Source organism: Esox lucius, chromosome 4 (assembly GCF_011004845.1).
Source record: "Esox lucius isolate fEsoLuc1 chromosome 4, fEsoLuc1.pri, whole genome shotgun sequence".
NCBI lineage: Eukaryota > Metazoa > Chordata > Actinopteri > Esociformes > Esocidae > Esox > Esox lucius.
In genome coordinates, this window is record NC_047572.1 from 22,957,289 (window position 1) to 22,974,325 (window position 17,037).

Sequence of the window (17,037 nt, forward strand, 5' to 3'; positions counted from 1 at the left end):
ACACTTTCTTAACCTGTTTTCCTAATACGACTTACAGGAGAAATTAGTATTATGTGATAAGCTCTACATTGTACATTGTACACCTGTCGGCCCAGAGATTCGAACTATAGAGATTTGAACTCTGTTACTGACCCAACCACTGACATGTCATGGACAACCACTGTGGAAAAGCCTCTGTGACACCTCTGTATATCAACCTTTGCACATGACCATGCACTTCTCCTCATGGTTTTCTATCATAATATTGTATATACCAGCGTGTGAAACTGCTGTAATAACATTTAAACATTTGTGTCTGTTATCCTTTGTAAAGTGTTTGCTAATTAGTCTGTTGATTGCTTGGACATTCTAAAGCTTAGATAGCACATGTTTTAGCCCACATTTGGTATCTGAGGTAAAACTGTACTTGTCGCTGTGAACATTTCAAACTTCTTGACTTATTCTTATATTGTGGTATTAGGTTATATTGTGTGTATTTCTGCATCCCTTGGTTAATATAATGTTTGCACGTTGAATAATTCCTATACAGATGTGCTGTATTGTATTTCTTTGGATCTTTTTTTAATGAAATTTAAAAGATATATATTCGTCAGCTTTAATTTGAGGATATTTTCATACATATTATAAGATCCCATTAGACATTATGACATGTTTTGTACATAAGGCCACTATTTCAGGACATCAAAGTTATTGGCAATTTACCATCATGTAGAATAAAAGATCTATGTTTAGCATTTACTGTATCTGATGTTTGTCTGATGTTTGCAACCAATACAAATCACCAGGCATTTTATATCTGCACTGCAGCCATCTTCAGATTTAAGAACTTTTTGCCTTCAGTCTTGTCCATGTGAAAGGCCTTATCAACTGGATTTAGATTAGGTGATTGACTTGGCCAGTCAAGATCTTTCCACCTTTTCGCTCTGAAAATTCCTTGTAGCCATGACAAAAAATGATTATAATTTCCTGCGGCATTATGAAGTGCCTTTGGTTGTATATGAGTAGACAACTAATTCTGGTTTTCTAAATGCGAACCCAGTAACTATTTTAACAATAAAACAGTTAAGAAAGAAGACAGTATCTTCAAAAATATGCCCTGTTTTTTTTGCAAAAAAAATTATTAAAAAGGTTTAGTGTGTTACTGAAATAAACAAAATACTTTTTTGAGGAATAGGCTTTATAATGTTGGTCGCTTCATGGACTAACGATGTATAATGAACCAGTCTGTGCCGCCGCACTCCAACTCCCATCATGCACACCGACTAGACCGGAACGAATACTTTTCGGTCAAAGTTGAAAGTTTGTAATGAACGATGTGATGCCTGAAAGCATGCATTCAAGTGTGGTCAAGTTTATAAAATTTGTTTGGAAGTAAAGTTATTTTGTTGTGTTTGTGTTAACGTTGGAATATGCCTTCAAATAAGAACTATAGTTCAAATCAACAACTGAATCGTTTGATCTACCTGCATTTAAAAGAGAACGGATTCCTAAAAGCTGCAGAAGAACTGAAGAAACATGTGAAGAAGGTTTATATCTGGCTATCTGTTGTTTTTTTATCTGTACTTTAAATATAACTCCCCTAAAGGAAAATGTTGCCACGTATTTTCGGAGATTTGTACTTACACAACCGCGTTGTCGCAATGTAATAACATAGTTGTTAGTAACAATGTATAGCTGCTAGGATTGAGACGGACAGCGGGAGAGTCGCTTGGCTTGTGCCATGCCAGTGCAATGGACGTAAATAGGAAGTCATTAAACGTATAGATTGAACTCAGCTGGTTGATGTCTTGTGTTCATTGTTTAGCTTGCTAGATTTCCATGTACCTGATCTTGTCTGTGTATCTTATGTCTAGGACAAGGCATCGGAAGCTTTGCCAAATTCACTACTGGACATCTACAATAAATGGTTTGAAGAGTGAGTACCTTTTACATTTCTCAAAATACAGGCAGTTATGCATGAATTTCGTTGGATTTAATTTTGACATTCAACTGCTTTCTTTAGTGCGTCCAAGAGCACAAAGACGAGCCCAGAACCGGATTCATCTAAATTAAAAAAGGCCAGCCAAACAGACACCAAAAGCAGCACAGGTAGCTCGATTTCAGAAGAGGAAGAAACAACACGTTTTAAAGGTAAATTAAGGGTATTCAGCAAATCAAACCATTTTTGTTGAGATACATTTTGTCAAATGGAATGAAACCATAAGGTTCCACATGTTGTGCAACAAGATGTTTTGTTTGGGGGAACAAATAGACTCCATCCTTACATGTCAATGGGCCAACTAACTGAATTGCCAGTAGATGTATTTTGAAAACTGATAAGAACGCCATCCCACTACTGGCTTGAAGCTAACGAGGGTCCTAGCCAGTCCCTGGATGGACGAGGTGTTAAAGTGCTGGCAGAGGGCACTTTTCCTTCTGGTCTAAAGATCAAATCTCTAAATGCCCAGGTCAGTGAAGGGCACATTGTCCCATGCATGGTGTCATCTTTGGGATGAAACATTTAAAGGATGTCCTGACTCTTTGTGGTCACTGAAGATCCCATGGCACTTTAAAAGAGTATGGTTTTTACCATGTGTGTCTTAGCAATGTTCAACCTGGTCCTCATACCATCATATCCACTTAATTGTCCCCAGCTTCCAATAGGCTCATTCATATATAAAACAAAGAATAATATGTAATCTAGTATGCAAGACTTTCTGGATGAGTTTTTACGAGTAAAACAAAATATAAGTTTTGGTTCCTTGCTCTGTCTTTTCAGCCTCCCAGGCCCCAAAGATTTTGAGCCCAGAGAAGAGCAAGGCTGTGGTACAGAGTGCTCCTGGAGAGATCCCCACAGTGGAGGAGAGCTCAGGATATTCTGAAGACTCAGGAACTGAAGAGACACTGCCACAGGTAAGCAAGCACAGGTAAGAACTAGGGGTGTAACGATTCATTTTAACCACGATTCGATTCGTATCACGATTCGTGGTTGTCGAAACGACTCAAGGCCGATAATGGTTCATTTAGAACGATCCGAAACGATTCAGTGACTTGAAATCAATTCAGTATCTTTTCCGCCAAAAATTCAACCCGTTTGACTGAAATAAATACCTGGATACTGGACAGTGCAGGTGAAGTTTCCTAGATTCCTGTTGTTTCTTGTAAGGGAATTAGGTATCAATTAATTATGGATATAAACAAACAAGTAAACAACAATTAATGGCAAATGCATTCACATTTTATTTGAATAAAGTGCAACCAACACTTTAGGTTGAATTAACAGGAAGTTAAAATGTTCTGCTCTCATTTTCAATATTCAATACATTTTCAATAAAAGTACAGTAAGTGCAACCAACATTTCAGCAGTAGGTTTACCTGCTACTTGTGCTTTTGTTTTTCAACATTAAAATACTACTATATTAATATCAAAAATAAAGTGCAGCCAACATCTCTTCAGGTTGAATTAACAGTAGGTTTACCTGCTACTTTTGCTGTTGTTTTTCAACATAGAAATAATACAAATACAGTATAAATATCAAAAATGAAGTGCAACCAACACTTTCCACACACTGGACCGCAATGGTGGCTTGATAATTTCTCGCTCGTCGGCTTCTCCTCTGCCATCTGCCATGCTATGTTTTGTTGTCTTTACGCTGCTGCTGGCCCGGGGCGATGACGTCACGGATAGGCAGACTGAATCGAGTAACGTTTCTTGCCTTTATCATTAAAAGTGCTAGGAAAAAACATTCCTATAAAGTCTGACGTGCTTAAATCCAATGGGTTATTTCCTAGTATCGATACAATCGATTGATTACATTTTAAAACGATGTTGGATCGATATATGTCGTCCGGAAGGCCAACTTGCTGAGCACAGATCGATGTAGTTGGATCATGAATATATATCGATACATCGATGTAGTGGATGGATCGTTACACTCCTAGTATGAAGACACTGAGCAATCCGGTGAAAACCAGAAGGTCGTAATGACGAGTCATTTCATACCAAACACTGAGTTAGATCTTCTCTCTGTTCTAAACGATGGTGACCTCTGTGTTTACAGAAAACCCATTTGACACCCCAACACAATCACGATTCCGCTGCAAAGGTCAAGGCCTTGTCTGAGGTCGTTCCGTCATTCCCGAACAGGAAAGTGGCAGAGAGCTCCGACACTGCCAACAGCTCAGAGAGTGACGATGAAAGCCAGAGTTTGCTTCCACAGGTGAACTAGGAGGGAGAAGGGAATTAATATATTATAAGTTCATTGATGCATACCAGTCCGACCAAGCAGACCTTATTTGTCATTTATTTTCCTCTCTTCAGAATACCACCTCAACAACAAGGCTCAACCCTGCCAAACCAACAGCTGTTGCCACTCCCACCAAGTCCAAGTCAAGCACCAATGAAACGCTTTCTAATCGTTCCTCAGAAAGTGAAGTGGAAACAGCGGTGGTGAGTTCATGTATTCTTTTGGAGAATAGTGTCTTAACACTGACAAACCACACCCTTAATGTTAAGAGTTCAGGTCACATCTGTTTCATGTCACATCTTATTGGGCCAAAATGTATCTAGAAACACCTTTGCCAAACGAAAGACCAGTAACACCATGTAAGACTAATATAACAACATCATTGGCCAAGCCAGCCACTACAGCCAACTGAGTCTTCCAGTGACAGCAGAGACTCTTCAGCAGAAAGTGAAGAGGAAGGTCCAACAACAATTTTGAAAAACTGGAAATTGCACTTTATAGCCGAATGGTCTGTGTGTTTTCTCATCTTTCTTGTCATTAATTGGTTTTAAAATGTTCTTTGCATTACGCATTATAGAAAACATTGACGACACCAGGGAAACAACATACAGCAAAATCAAGTCCAGCTGCGGTGAGGTTTCAGACAATTCTCCTCAGACAATTCCTGTCAATTTATCTTATATTTTTTTCTTAAATAAACACAGATTTCAATGTCACTAATTGTAAGTTGCTCTGGACAAGTGTGTCTACTAAGTGAAATTCCAGCAGTGATACGTTTTACAGAGTTTGTCCCTGTCGAGTGTAAAATAATCTTCACTATTTGTTTTATTCAAATATTTCTTCACTGTTGTATCTGTCTTTACACTGATTCAGACAACAGCTACAACACCTAAAGTTCCATCAGCGATGCCACAGAAAGCAACATCAACAGCCAAGAAGAAAGCCCCCTTGGCTACTCCAGTTAAACCAGTGATTGCTCCTACTCCAAACAAGACTCCAGCTAGTAAGGATTCTGTTGATAGCAGTGATTCTTCATCCGACAGTGAAGACGAGGGACCAGCAGCGGTGAGTTTTAAATTGTTAATCAGTTCCTGTCTGTATAGTGATCTACCAGAAACATACAGTCAAATGAAAAGTACACCCCCTGGAAAGTAGTCATTTTTTGGGACACATTCAATTTAACCACATTCATTGATAAAGCCAAAACATTTTTTAAAAATAAATAGTTTTAAATTGTTAATCAGATCCTGGGTGTGTAGTCTCTTATTGGTAATATATTCCCAAATAGTATCTATGAACATTTATTACTTTTCATACACACTTTCAACACTGAAAGTCATAGCAGCGAGTGCAGTAGCAGAAAGACACTGGGTTGAATTGAAACACTTGTTGTCTAGGTTGGTCCCTTCAGTGTAAGCTGCTGCTTCTGGAGCACGTATACTGCTGTAGCATCAGTTTGAATCCCACTGTTCTTTCAGCAAAAAACCCTCTCCTTCACCACTCTATATTTCATAAACCATAACATGCCAAAAACATAGCTTAAAAAAAATCTATGCTGTGTTTAACTGCTTTCTTCATATGGTTCTGATTTAGAAAACAGTTGTAACACCAGCTAAAACTGCGAAACAGACTAAAGCAGCGGCGGTTGCCACTCCAACCAAGGCCACGGCAACAGCCCCTGTCACAGCCAAGACTACAACACCAGAGTCTTCTAGTGACAGTAGTGGTTCTACAGACAGCGAAGAGGAAAGTCCACAGGCTACAACACCTAAAGTTCCATCAGCGATGCCACAGAAAGCAACATCAACAGCCAAGAAGAAAGCCCCCTTGGCTACTCCAGTTAAACCAGTGATTGCTCCTACTCCAAACAAGACTCCAGCTAGTAAGGATTCTGTTGATAGCAGTGATTCTTCATCCGACAGTGAAGACGAGGGACCAGCAGCGGTGAGTTTTAAATTGTTAATCAGTTCCTGTCTGTATAGTGATCTACCAGAAACATACAGTCAAATGAAAAGTACACCCCCTGGAAAGTAGTCATTTTTAGGGACACATTAAAATTCAACCACATTCATGGTTCCCTCAATGAACTGAAGCTCCTCAGTGCCGACAGCACTCATGCAGCCCCAGACCATGACACTCCCACCACCATGCTTGACTGTAGCCAAGACACACTTGTCTTTGTACTCCTCACCTGGTTGCCGCCACACACGCTTGACACCATCTGAACCAAATAATTTAATCCTGGTCTCATCAGACCACAGGACATGGTTCCAATAATTCATGTCCTTAGTCTGCTTGTCTTCAGCAATCTGTTTGCGGGCTTTCTTGTGCATCATCTTTAAAAGAGGCTTCCTTCTGGAACGACAGCCATGCAGACCAATTTGATACAGTGTGCTGTGTATGGTCTGAGCACTGACAGGCTGACCCCCCACCCCTTCAACCTCTGCAGCAATGCTGGCAGCACTCATACGTCTATTTCCCAAACCTCTGGATATGACGCTGAGCACGGGCACTCAACTTCTTTGGTCGACCATGGCGAGGCCTGTTCTGAGTGGAACCTGTCCTGTTAAACCACTGTATGGTCTTGGCCACCGTGCTGCAGCTCAGTTTCAGGGTCTTGGCAATCTTCTTATAGTCTAGGCCATCTTTATGTAGAGCAACAATTCTTTTTTTCAGATCCTCAGAGAGTTCTTTGCCATGAGGTGCCATGTTGAACTTCCAGTGACCAGAATAAGGAAGTGTGAGAGCGATAACCCCGAATTTAACACATCTGCTCCCCATTCACACCTGAGACCTTGTAACACTAACGAGTCACATGACACCAGGGAGGGAAAATGGCTAATTGGGCCCAATTCTGACATTTTCACTTAGGGGTGTACTCACTTCTGTTGCCAGCGGTTTAGACATTAATGGCTGTGTGTTGAGTTCTTTTGAGGGGACAGCAAATGTACACTGTTATACCAGCTGTACACTCACTTCTTTCCATTGTAGCAAAGTGTCATTTCTTCAGTGTTGTCACATGAAAAGTTATAATCAAATATTTGCAAAAATGTGAGGGGTGTACTCACTTTTGTGAGATACTGTGTATATATACAGTGGGGAGAACAAGTATTTGGTATACTGCCGATTTTGCAAGTTTTTCCACTTACAAAGCATGTAGAAGTCTGTCATTTTTATCATAGGTACTCTTCAGTTGTGAGTGACAGAATCTAAAACAAAAATCCAGAAAATCACATTGTATGATTTTGAAGTAATTAATTAGCATTTTATTGCATGACATAAGTATTTGATGAATCAGAAAAGAAGAACTTAATATTTGTTAACGAAACCTTTGTTTACAATTACAGAGATCATACGTTTCCTGTAGTTCTTGACCAGGTTTGCACACACTGCAGCAGGGATTTTGGCCCACTCCTCCATAAAGACCTTCTCCAGATCCTTCAGGTTTCGGGGCTTTCGCTGGGCAATACAGACTTTCAGCTCCCTCCAAAGATTTTAAATTGGGTTCAGGTCTGGAGACTGGCTAGGCCACTCCAGGACCTTGAGATGCTTCTTACGGAGCCACTCCTTAGTTGCCCTGGCTGTGTGTTTCGGGTCGTTGTCGTGCTGGAAGACCCAGCCACGACCCATCTTCAATGCTCTTACTGAGGGAAGGAGGTTGTTGGCCAAGATCTCGCGATACATGGCCCCATCCATCCTCCCATCAATACGGTGCAGTCGTCTTGTCCTCTTTGCAGAAAAGCATCCCCAAAGAATTATGTTTCCACCTCCATACTTCACGGTTGGGATGGTGTTCTTGGGGTTGTACTAATCCTTCTTCTTCCTCCAAACACGGCGAGTGGAGTTTAGACCAAAAAGCTCTATTTTTGTCTCATCAGACCACATGACCTTCTCCCATTTCTCCTCTGGATCATCCAGATGTTCATGCTCAAACTTCAGACGGGCCTGGACATGCGCTGGCTTGAGCAGGGGGACCTTGCGTGCGCTGCAGGATTTTAATCCATGGTGGCGTAGTGTGTTACTAATGGTTTTCTTTGAGGCTGTGGTCCCAGCTCTCTTCAGGTCATTGACCAGGTCCTGCTGTGTAGTTCTAGGCTGAACCCTCATCTTCCTCATGATCATTGATGCCCCACGAGGTGAGATCTTGCATGGAGCCCCAGACCGAGGGAGATTGACCGTCATCTTGAACTTCTTCCATTTTCTAATAATTGCGCCAACTGTTGTTGCCTTCTCACCAAGCTGCTTGCCTTTTGTCCTGTAGCCCATCCCGGCCTTGTGCAGGTCTACAATTTTATCCCTGATGACCTTACACAGCTCTCTGGTTTTCGCCATTATGGAGAGGTTGGAATCTGTTTGATTGAGTGTGTGGACAGGTGTCTTTTAAACAGGTAACAAGTTCAAACAGGTGCAGTTAATACAGGTAATGAGTGGAGAACAGGAGGGCTTCTTAAAGAAAAACTAACAGGTCTGTGAGAGCCGGAATTCTTACTGGTTGGTAGGTGCTCAAATACTTATGTAATGCTAGAAAATGCAAATTAATTATTTAAAAATCATACAACTTGATTTTCTGGATTTTACATGCTTTGTAAGTAGGAAAACCTGCAAAATCGGCAGTGTATCAAATACTTGTTCTCCCCACTGTATATAGTAGGTTTGAAAACATTTCATGCAATTAAAACTATGCATTTTATGCATTTCAATGTCACTAATTGTAAGTTGCTCTGTATAAGTGTGTCTGCTAAGTGACTGAAATGTAAAGGTGATCTTTATCACAATGTTTCAGAAAAAAGCTGCAACACCGGCTAAAACTGCTACGCTAATTAAAGCAGCGGCGGTTGCCACTCCAACCAAGGCCACGGCAACAGCCGCTGTCACAGCCAAGACAACAACACCAGAGTCTTCTAGTGACAGTAGTGGTTCTACAGACAGCGAAGAGGAAAGTCCACAGGCTACAACACCTAAAGTTCCATCAGCGATGCCACAGAAAGCAACATCAACAGCCAAGAAGAAAGCCCCCTTGGCTACTCCAGTTAAACCAGTGATTGCTCCTACTCCAAACAAGACTCCAGCTAGTAAGGATTCTGTTGATAGCAGTGATTCTTCATCCGACAGTGAAGACGAGGGACCAGCAGCGGTGAGTTTTAAATTGTTAATCAGTTCCTGTCTGTATAGTGATCTACCAGAAACATACAGTCAAATGAAAAGTACACCCCCTGGAAAGTAGTCATTTTTTGGGACACATTCAATTTAACCACATTCATTGATAAAGCCAAAACATAAAAAAAAAAAAAAATGTTTTAAATTGTTAATCAGATCCTGGGTGTGTAGTCTCCTATTGGTAATATATTCCCAAATAGTATCTATGAACATTTATTACTTTTCATACACACTTTCAACACTGAAAGTCATAGCAGCGAGTGCAGTAGCAGAAAGACACTGGGTTGAATTGAAACACTTGTTGTCTAGGTTGGTCCCTTCAGTGTAAGCTGCTGCTTCTGGAGCACGTATACTGCTGTAGCATCAGTTTGAATCCCACTGCTCTTTCAGCAAAAAACCCTCTCCTTCACCACTCTATATTTCATAAACCATAACATGCCAAAAACATAGCTTAAAAAAAATCTATGCTGTGTTTAACTGCTTTCTTCATATGGTTCTGATTTAGAAAACAGTTGTAACACCAGCTAAAACTGCAAAACAGACTAAAGCAGTGTCTGTTGCCACTCCAACCAAGGCCACGGCAACAGCCGCTGTCACAGCCAAGACAACAACACCAGAGTCTTCTAGTGACAGTAGTGGTTCTACAGACAGCGAAGAGGAAAGTCCCCAGGCTACAACACCTAAAGTTCCATCAGCGATGCCACAGAAAGCAACATCAACAGCCAAGAAGAAAGCCCCCTTGGCTACTCCAGTTAAACCAGTGATTGCTCCTACTCCAAACAAGACTCCAGCTAGTAAGGATTCTGTTGATAGCAGTGATTCTTCATCCGACAGTGAAGACGAGGGACCAGCAGCGGTGAGTTTTAAATTGTTAATCAGTTCCTGGTTGTAGAGTGATCTACCAGAAACATACAGTCAAATGAAAAGTACACCCCCTGGAAAGTAGTCATTTTTTGTGACACATTCAATTTAACCACATTCATTGATAAAGCCAAAACATTTTAAAAAAATAAATAGTTTTAAATTGTTAATCAGATCCTGGGTGTGTAGTCTCCTATTGGTAATATATTCCCAAATAGTATCTATGAACATTTATTACTTTTCATACACACTTTCAACACTGAAAGTCATAGCAGCGAGTGCAGTAGCAGAAAGACACTGGGTTGAATTGAAACACTTGTTGTCTAGGTTGGTCCCTTCAGTGTAAGCTGCTGCTTCTGGAGCACGTATACTGCTGTAGCATCAGTTTGAATCCCACTGCTCTTTCAGCAAAAAACCCTCTCCTTCACCACTCTATATTTCATAAACCATAACATGCCAAAAACATAGCTTAAAAAAAAATCTATGCTGTGTTTAACTGCTTTCTTCATATGGTTCTGATTTAGAAAACAGTTGTAACACCAGCTAAAACTGCAAAACAGACTAAAGCAGTGTCTGTTGCCACTCCAACCAAGGCCACGGCAACAGCCGCTGTCACAGCCAAGACTACAACACCAGAGTCTTCTAGTGACAGTAGTGGTTCTACAGACAGCGAAGAGGAAAGTCCCCAGGCTACAACACCTAAAGTTCCATCAGCGATGCCACAGAAAGCAACATCAACAGCCAAGAAGAAAGCCCCCTTGGCTACTCCAGTTAAACCAGTGATTGCTCCTACTCCAAACAAGACTCCAGCTAGTAAGGATTCTGTTGATAGCAGTGATTCTTCATCCGACAGTGAAGACGAGGGACCAGCAGCGGTGAGTTTTAAATTGTTAATCAGTTCCTGTCTGTATAGTGATCTACCAGAAACATACAGTCAAATGAAAAGTACACCCCCTGGAAAGTAGTCATTTTTTGGGACACATTCAATTTAACCACATTCATTGATAAAGCCAAAACATTTAAAAAAAAAATATATATATATATATAGAAATGTAGCTTTGAAACCATTTTATGCAATTAAAACTATCAACATAAAAATAAAATGGCTGAAATTTTAATAAGATGTACCATAACAGTTGCAAATTATTAGAGAATCGTTACGGTGTGACTTGAGAGCATCCAGTGGTAATACATCATGCCAAGATGACAAGACTTATCCAAGGCCCTCAGAAGAAAGATTATTTATGAGCACGCTGTAGAATGGGTGTGAATCCCTTAAGCTCTTTCAGCAAAATATCTCTATCATTTGCCACCCTCTACAGGTTCATCTAAAAAATGCATTTTGTGGAAAAGTTTTTTTTTCTTTTTCATAATTCAAATCAAAAAGTGGCACCTTCATATATTCTAGATTCATTACACTTAAAGTGAAATATTTCAAGCCTTTTTTGTTTCAATCTTGATGATTAATGGTTACAGCTCATGGAAATCAGATATCCAGTATTTCAAAATATTAGAATGAAAAATGTATAATACAGAAATGTCAACCTGAGAAGATCTCTAATCAGCTAATTATCTCAAAACACATGCAAAGGTTTACTAAGAATGTTAATTTATGGGACTCAAAACTTGGTCGGGGCTCCTTTTGCACGAATGACTACATCAATGTGGTGTGGCATGGAGGCAATCAGCATGTGGCACTGCTGAGGTGTTATGGAAGCACAGTAGTACCATGGGCAGGAAACCAATTATCAGTCGTTTTGGCACTGTGTGGAGGTGCCAAATCCTGCTGGAAAAGGAAATCAGCATGTCCATAAAGCTTTTCAGCAGATGGAAGCGTGAAGTGCTCTTAAATCTCCTGGTAGACGGCTGCATTGACTCTGGACTTGATAGAACACAGTGGACCAACACAAACAGATGACATGGCTCCCCAAATCATCACTGACTGTGGAAACTTCACATTTAGATTCTGTGCCTCTGCACTCTACCTCCAGACTCTGGGACCTTGATTTCCTTTTCTCCTTCGCCAAAGTGAGACGTTTCTGATGTTGTCTCTGGTTCAGGAGTGGCTTGACACTAGGAATGCGACACTTGTAGCCCATTTCCTGGATACGTCTGTGCGTGGTGGCTCTTGATGCACTGACTCCAGCCTCAGTCCACTCCTTGTGAAGCTCCTCCAAGTTCTTGAATCGGCTTTACTTGACAATCCTTTCAAGGCTGCGGTCATTCCTGTTGCTTGTGTACCTTTTCCTACCACACTTTTCCTTTCCAGTCAACTTTCCATGAATATGCTTTGATACAGCACTCTGCAAACAGCCAGCCCTTTCAGCAGTGACCTTCTGTGGCTTACCCTCCACGTGGAGGTTGTCAATGAGTGTCTTCTGGACAACTGTCAAGTCAGCAGTCATCCCCATGATTGTGGTTGTGTGTACTGAAGGCTCAAGGAGTTAATTAGCTGATTAAAGCTCTTCTGAGGTTGACATTTCGGTATTGTAAATTTTTAATTCTAATATTTTGAGATACTGGATTTTTTATTTCCATGTGCTGTAAGCCATAATCATCAAGATTGAAATAAAAAAAAGGCTTGGAATGTTTCACTTTGTGTTACAAATCTAGAATATGCTGTATGAAGGTGTTACTTATTGATTTGAATTACTGGGGGGGGACTTTTCCACAATATTATTATTTTTTAGATGCACCTGTATATCACATGGACGCTAAGAAGGCAAAAATATATACTTGACAATATCATGATCAGAACCTTAGAGAACCATGGTCCATATCTGACTGCGTCATACCCATTTAGTACTGTGCAGAAGTCTTAGGCCACCTGTGAAAATTGTTTACAGCTATGTGTAATTGCTTTCTTCTTATCATACTGATTTAGAAAACATTTGCGACACAAGATAAAACCAGTATGCTAACTAAAGCAGCAACTGTTGCCACTCCAACCAAGGCCACGCCAACAGCCACTGTTGCAGCCAAGACAACAACACCAGAATCATCTAGTGACAGTAGTGGTTCTACAGACAGCGAAGAGGAAAGTCCAGCAGTGGTAAGTTTTACAGAGTCTGTCCCTGTCGAGTGTAAAGAAACTCATCCAGCAAAAACCCCTCTCTTTCACCACTTAATATCTCATTAACCATAACATGCCAAAAATATATCTTAAAAAGATATATGCTGTGTTTAACTGCTTTCTTCATATACTGATTTAGAAAACCGTTGCAACCCCAGCTAAACCTGCAAAACAGACTAAAACGGCGACTGTTGCCACTCCAAGCAAGACCAAGGCAACAGCCCCTGTCACAGCCAAGACTACAACACCAGAATCATCTAGTGACAGTAGTGGTTCTACAGACAGCGAAGAGGAAAGTCCAGCAGTGGTAAGTTTTACAGAGTTTGTCCCTGTCGAGTGTAAAATAATCTTCACTATTTGTTTTATTCAAATATTTCTTCACTGTTGTATCTGTCTTTACACTGATTCAGACAACAGCTACAACACCTAAAGTTCCATCAGCGATGCCACAGAAAGCAACATCAACAGCCAAGAAGAAAGCCCCCTTGGCTACTCCAGTTAAACCAGTGATTGCTCCTACTCCAAACAAGACTCCAGCTAGTAAGGATTCTGTTGATAGCAGTGATTCTTCATCCGACAGTGAAGACGAGGGTCCTGCAGCAGTAAGTTACTATATTTCTGTCTTTATAATTAAATATGAAATGATTTTCACCTTCAAACTGCTGTAGGCAACCTCCTCATTACAAGAAAGGTATATCGGTGACACCAATAAATTAAGCAAAAGCTAAAGCCAAGATAAAAGCCAATTCTGCTACCCCAACTTGACCAGTGGTTGCTGATGCCCAAGGCAATACCCACTGTCCCAAACACAGCACTGGAGTCAGTGTTTCCTCATCAGACATCCCAGAAAAAGTCTCACCAAAGCAACCTGAAATCCAACTCAAGACCCTTACTTTAGACCTCTGAAGAGACTTAATGTTATATAAATGTACCTCTTCCTGAGGAGCGATGAGCTATGCTGTGAGATGTGGATTGTGTTGATGAAGCACCTCATTTGAACCTTTTGCTATTCCGCCACCAGTCACCCACAGCTAAACGGAGGAGTAGCCCGTGTGAAAACCTCTCAGCTGACAAAACTCCAGCTGCTACAGCACATTCTGCTGGTATGTCTTGGCGTGTAATGGTGCAGGATTAATGAGCACACTTCTGCATGTGTTTCTGCACTGATGGAGGTGAGACACACTGTATTAATTTTGTCTCTTCCTCTCGTGTTACTTCTTCAGCCACACCTAAAGGAAAGAAGGTGACTTCAAAAGACAAGAAAGCGACATTAACTAAAAAAGCACAGGTAAAGTGTCGCCTTGATTTATTTTGTCATCTATATATGCTGCTTATTTCCCTAATACTTTTTTTTCCTGCCCTTGTTTTAGGCCTTAACCCCATCCGCCAAAAGGAAAAGGGGCAAAGAGAAACCAGAGGACACGACCATTAAGAGCAAAAAGAGGAAGCTCTCCCATACTCAGCCTGAGACTGTCATTAGGGCTGATATGCCTCTGACACTTTCTATTTCTCCTACTGGGGAAGATGAATCAAGCTCGGATTCGGATCTGGACGTGGAGAAGTGGAAGAGACTGGCACTGCAACTGTCAGGTGAGAGGGGAAGGTGAAAGACCCAGGAGGACAAAAGACGACAGGATTGAATTGTTAGTAAAAGAGCAGTAGAGGACTCAAAAGCTTGAAAACAGCTGGAAGACACAGCATCAGCATGTAATTACTTAATTGGGGAAAACAGAATAGAGAGCTATATGATATATTTTACATTCAGGAGGTATTGACATTTTTGCTTTCTACCCACACCTTTGTCCACAGACACTGACATCGCCAAGATGGATGCCATCACAGCTCTGAAAACTGTACCTTCTCCCACCTCTCCAGCGAAGAAAATAGGAGTACTGAAGAAGCCCAGGGCTAAAGCTGCACTGAAGACACCGAAACCTAGGGCTAGTCCTGCTAAACAGGTCAACACCACAAAAGAGAAGGAAGGTGGGATTGAACAGAATGGGAAGACCAAGACACAACCAAAACCTAGGAAAGCCAAGTCTAGTAGAGCCGTGAAGGACACACCTCCCATGGCATCAGCCCAACTGATGTTCCCCATAGGCCAAGCAGATGACAATAATAATACAGCTGACCTAACGACTATAGAACTTCAACCGTCACTCTCAATGCCCGGCACCCCAACACCTAGTGGAAAAAAGAAAGGAAAGAGGAAAAATGAAAATGTCCACCTTGACATTTCATTAGAATCTAAGAAGACGAAAAAGGAGGCAGATGAAGAGAAGGCAGGTAAAAAGAAAAAGGCCAAGGAAAATAATAAATCTAAGTCAAAGGTGAAGAAAGCAGAGACAACGAAGGAAAATGGAGTGGAAAAAAGTAAAAAGGAAATTAAGTCGAAACTGGAGACAATAAGTACAGAGAGTAAGGTTAAGAAAAAAACTGAGAAGAAGAAGAAGAAACCTGAGAAGATATGCAAGGACAATGAGATGGAAAAAGAACTGAAAATCAAGAAACCAGAGGAGGTAAGTAAGGAGAACGAGAATGAAGTAGAAAAGAAGAGGAAGAAAAAGAAGAAGAAAAAAACAGACGAGACGAATGAGACAGAGAAAGAACTAGAAAAACATAAGAAAAAAGAGAAGACCAAAGTAAACAGCTTTGACCAGGATTTACCACCTCCATCCACCACAGTAGTACCTCATCTGCAAACAGAGAAGAAAAGTAAGTGACCTACGCTAAAAAGGTTGTTTCAGAGAGTAAAAGAAATGTTTACATATTTTTATACTTATGATTTCTGATTGTCTTTGTGTAAAAAAAAATTATTATAATACAGAGAAGAAGCTGAAGCTTTCAGAGAAGACTGCAGTGAGTGAGATACTGGTCAGTCCCGTCCAAGACCTGCCTGTACAAGACCCTCCAGCCCCCACAGAGACCCTTTCTAAAAAGGTACAGAAGCTATTATCCTCCTCTTGATCAAGGTGTAGTGTTAACAAGTCCTTTCCATTTCTCTACCATTCATTCCTGCTCTTTGGGTGCCTAAATCATCAGACCTACAGCTGGCTAAGTCAACAGAGCCTTTGTTTTTGTCTTTCTCTCCTCTCAGAAGAAGAAATAATCGCGGAGTTCTTCAAGCCTTCAGATATTAAGATGATCACCCTACACAGTGTGTGTGAACCTGGACCAAGGCACTGCCTTGATTGTACAACTGTCTCCCTAAAACAGATAATGTTATTATTAAAACATTTTTATTATTGTAGAGTGTAACAAATGAACATTTTTAATGTTGAAACTCTTCAGTTACTTTCTTTATCACATTTTATGACTAACTGCATGTGCTGTACTGTAGGCTCTTTGAAGGAGGCATAGTACATGGATCTGCTGCAACTGTTTTTATGTTACTGTACAATTTAATGATGACTTTTATATTCCTGTGATAGCGAGAGAGGAATAAATTATTTTGGAAATGTATAGTTAATGGCAGCATATGCTGCTGTATATCATGTGGTGAATATGTATTGCTGATCCTAAATGGAGGGAAAGATCAAGTTTGTTTAACCCAAACATCCTAGTAATGAATGCATAATCTGAATGTATATGAGCCATTTTAGGTTTAGAAGGTATGCCTTCTGTATCTTTTTTATGTCATTAAAAGTGATATTTTTCCACAGTTTATTTCTTAAGAACATTTTGTTACAGCTGGTTTTAAATGTCAAGAATAGTTCATTT

General features: G+C 40.6%; 1 protein-coding gene across 6 annotated transcripts; it reads left to right on the plus strand.

Moving 5' to 3' along the window:
* Nucleotides 1-1,299: 1,299 nt before the first annotated feature.
* LOC105025202 (nucleolar protein dao-5) lies at nucleotides 1,300-16,978 on the plus strand. 6 transcript variants are annotated; one of them, XM_029119360.2, is made up of 21 exons: nucleotides 1,301-1,526; nucleotides 1,854-1,915; nucleotides 2,003-2,130; nucleotides 2,759-2,892; nucleotides 4,041-4,199; nucleotides 4,301-4,429; nucleotides 4,804-4,857; nucleotides 5,100-5,291; nucleotides 5,820-6,170; nucleotides 9,010-9,360; nucleotides 9,889-10,239; nucleotides 10,769-11,119; nucleotides 13,129-13,296; nucleotides 13,457-13,624; nucleotides 13,728-13,919; nucleotides 14,339-14,420; nucleotides 14,541-14,605; nucleotides 14,688-14,907; nucleotides 15,127-16,032; nucleotides 16,145-16,257; nucleotides 16,415-16,978. In XM_029119360.2, the coding sequence occupies exons 1-21, from the start codon at nucleotides 1,410-1,412 to the stop codon at nucleotides 16,424-16,426; spliced, it is 4,305 nt and encodes a 1,434-aa protein (XP_028975193.2). In that variant the 5' UTR covers nucleotides 1,301-1,409; the 3' UTR covers nucleotides 16,427-16,978. The 6 variants fall into 6 exon arrangements, with proteins under 6 accessions (XP_028975197.2, XP_028975193.2, XP_034147751.1 ...); XM_034291860.1 differs by having other exon boundaries at nucleotides 5,856-6,170; XM_029119364.2 differs by lacking the exon at nucleotides 10,769-11,119 and having other exon boundaries at nucleotides 1,300-1,526.
* Nucleotides 16,979-17,037: the final 59 nt, after the last annotated feature.

Excerpts from the sequence above, each read along its gene's own strand:
- LOC105025202 (XM_029119360.2), top strand. The coding sequence starts at position 1,410 with ATGCCTTCAAATAAGAACTATAGTTCAAATCAACAACTGAATCGTTTG. Across the intron at positions 4,858-5,099 it reads CAAAATCAAGTCCAGCTGCG|ACAACAGCTACAACACCTAA; the intron begins GTGAGGTTTCAG and ends ACACTGATTCAG. Across the intron at positions 10,240-10,768 it reads AAGACGAGGGACCAGCAGCG|AAAACAGTTGTAACACCAGC; the intron begins GTGAGTTTTAAA and ends GTTCTGATTTAG.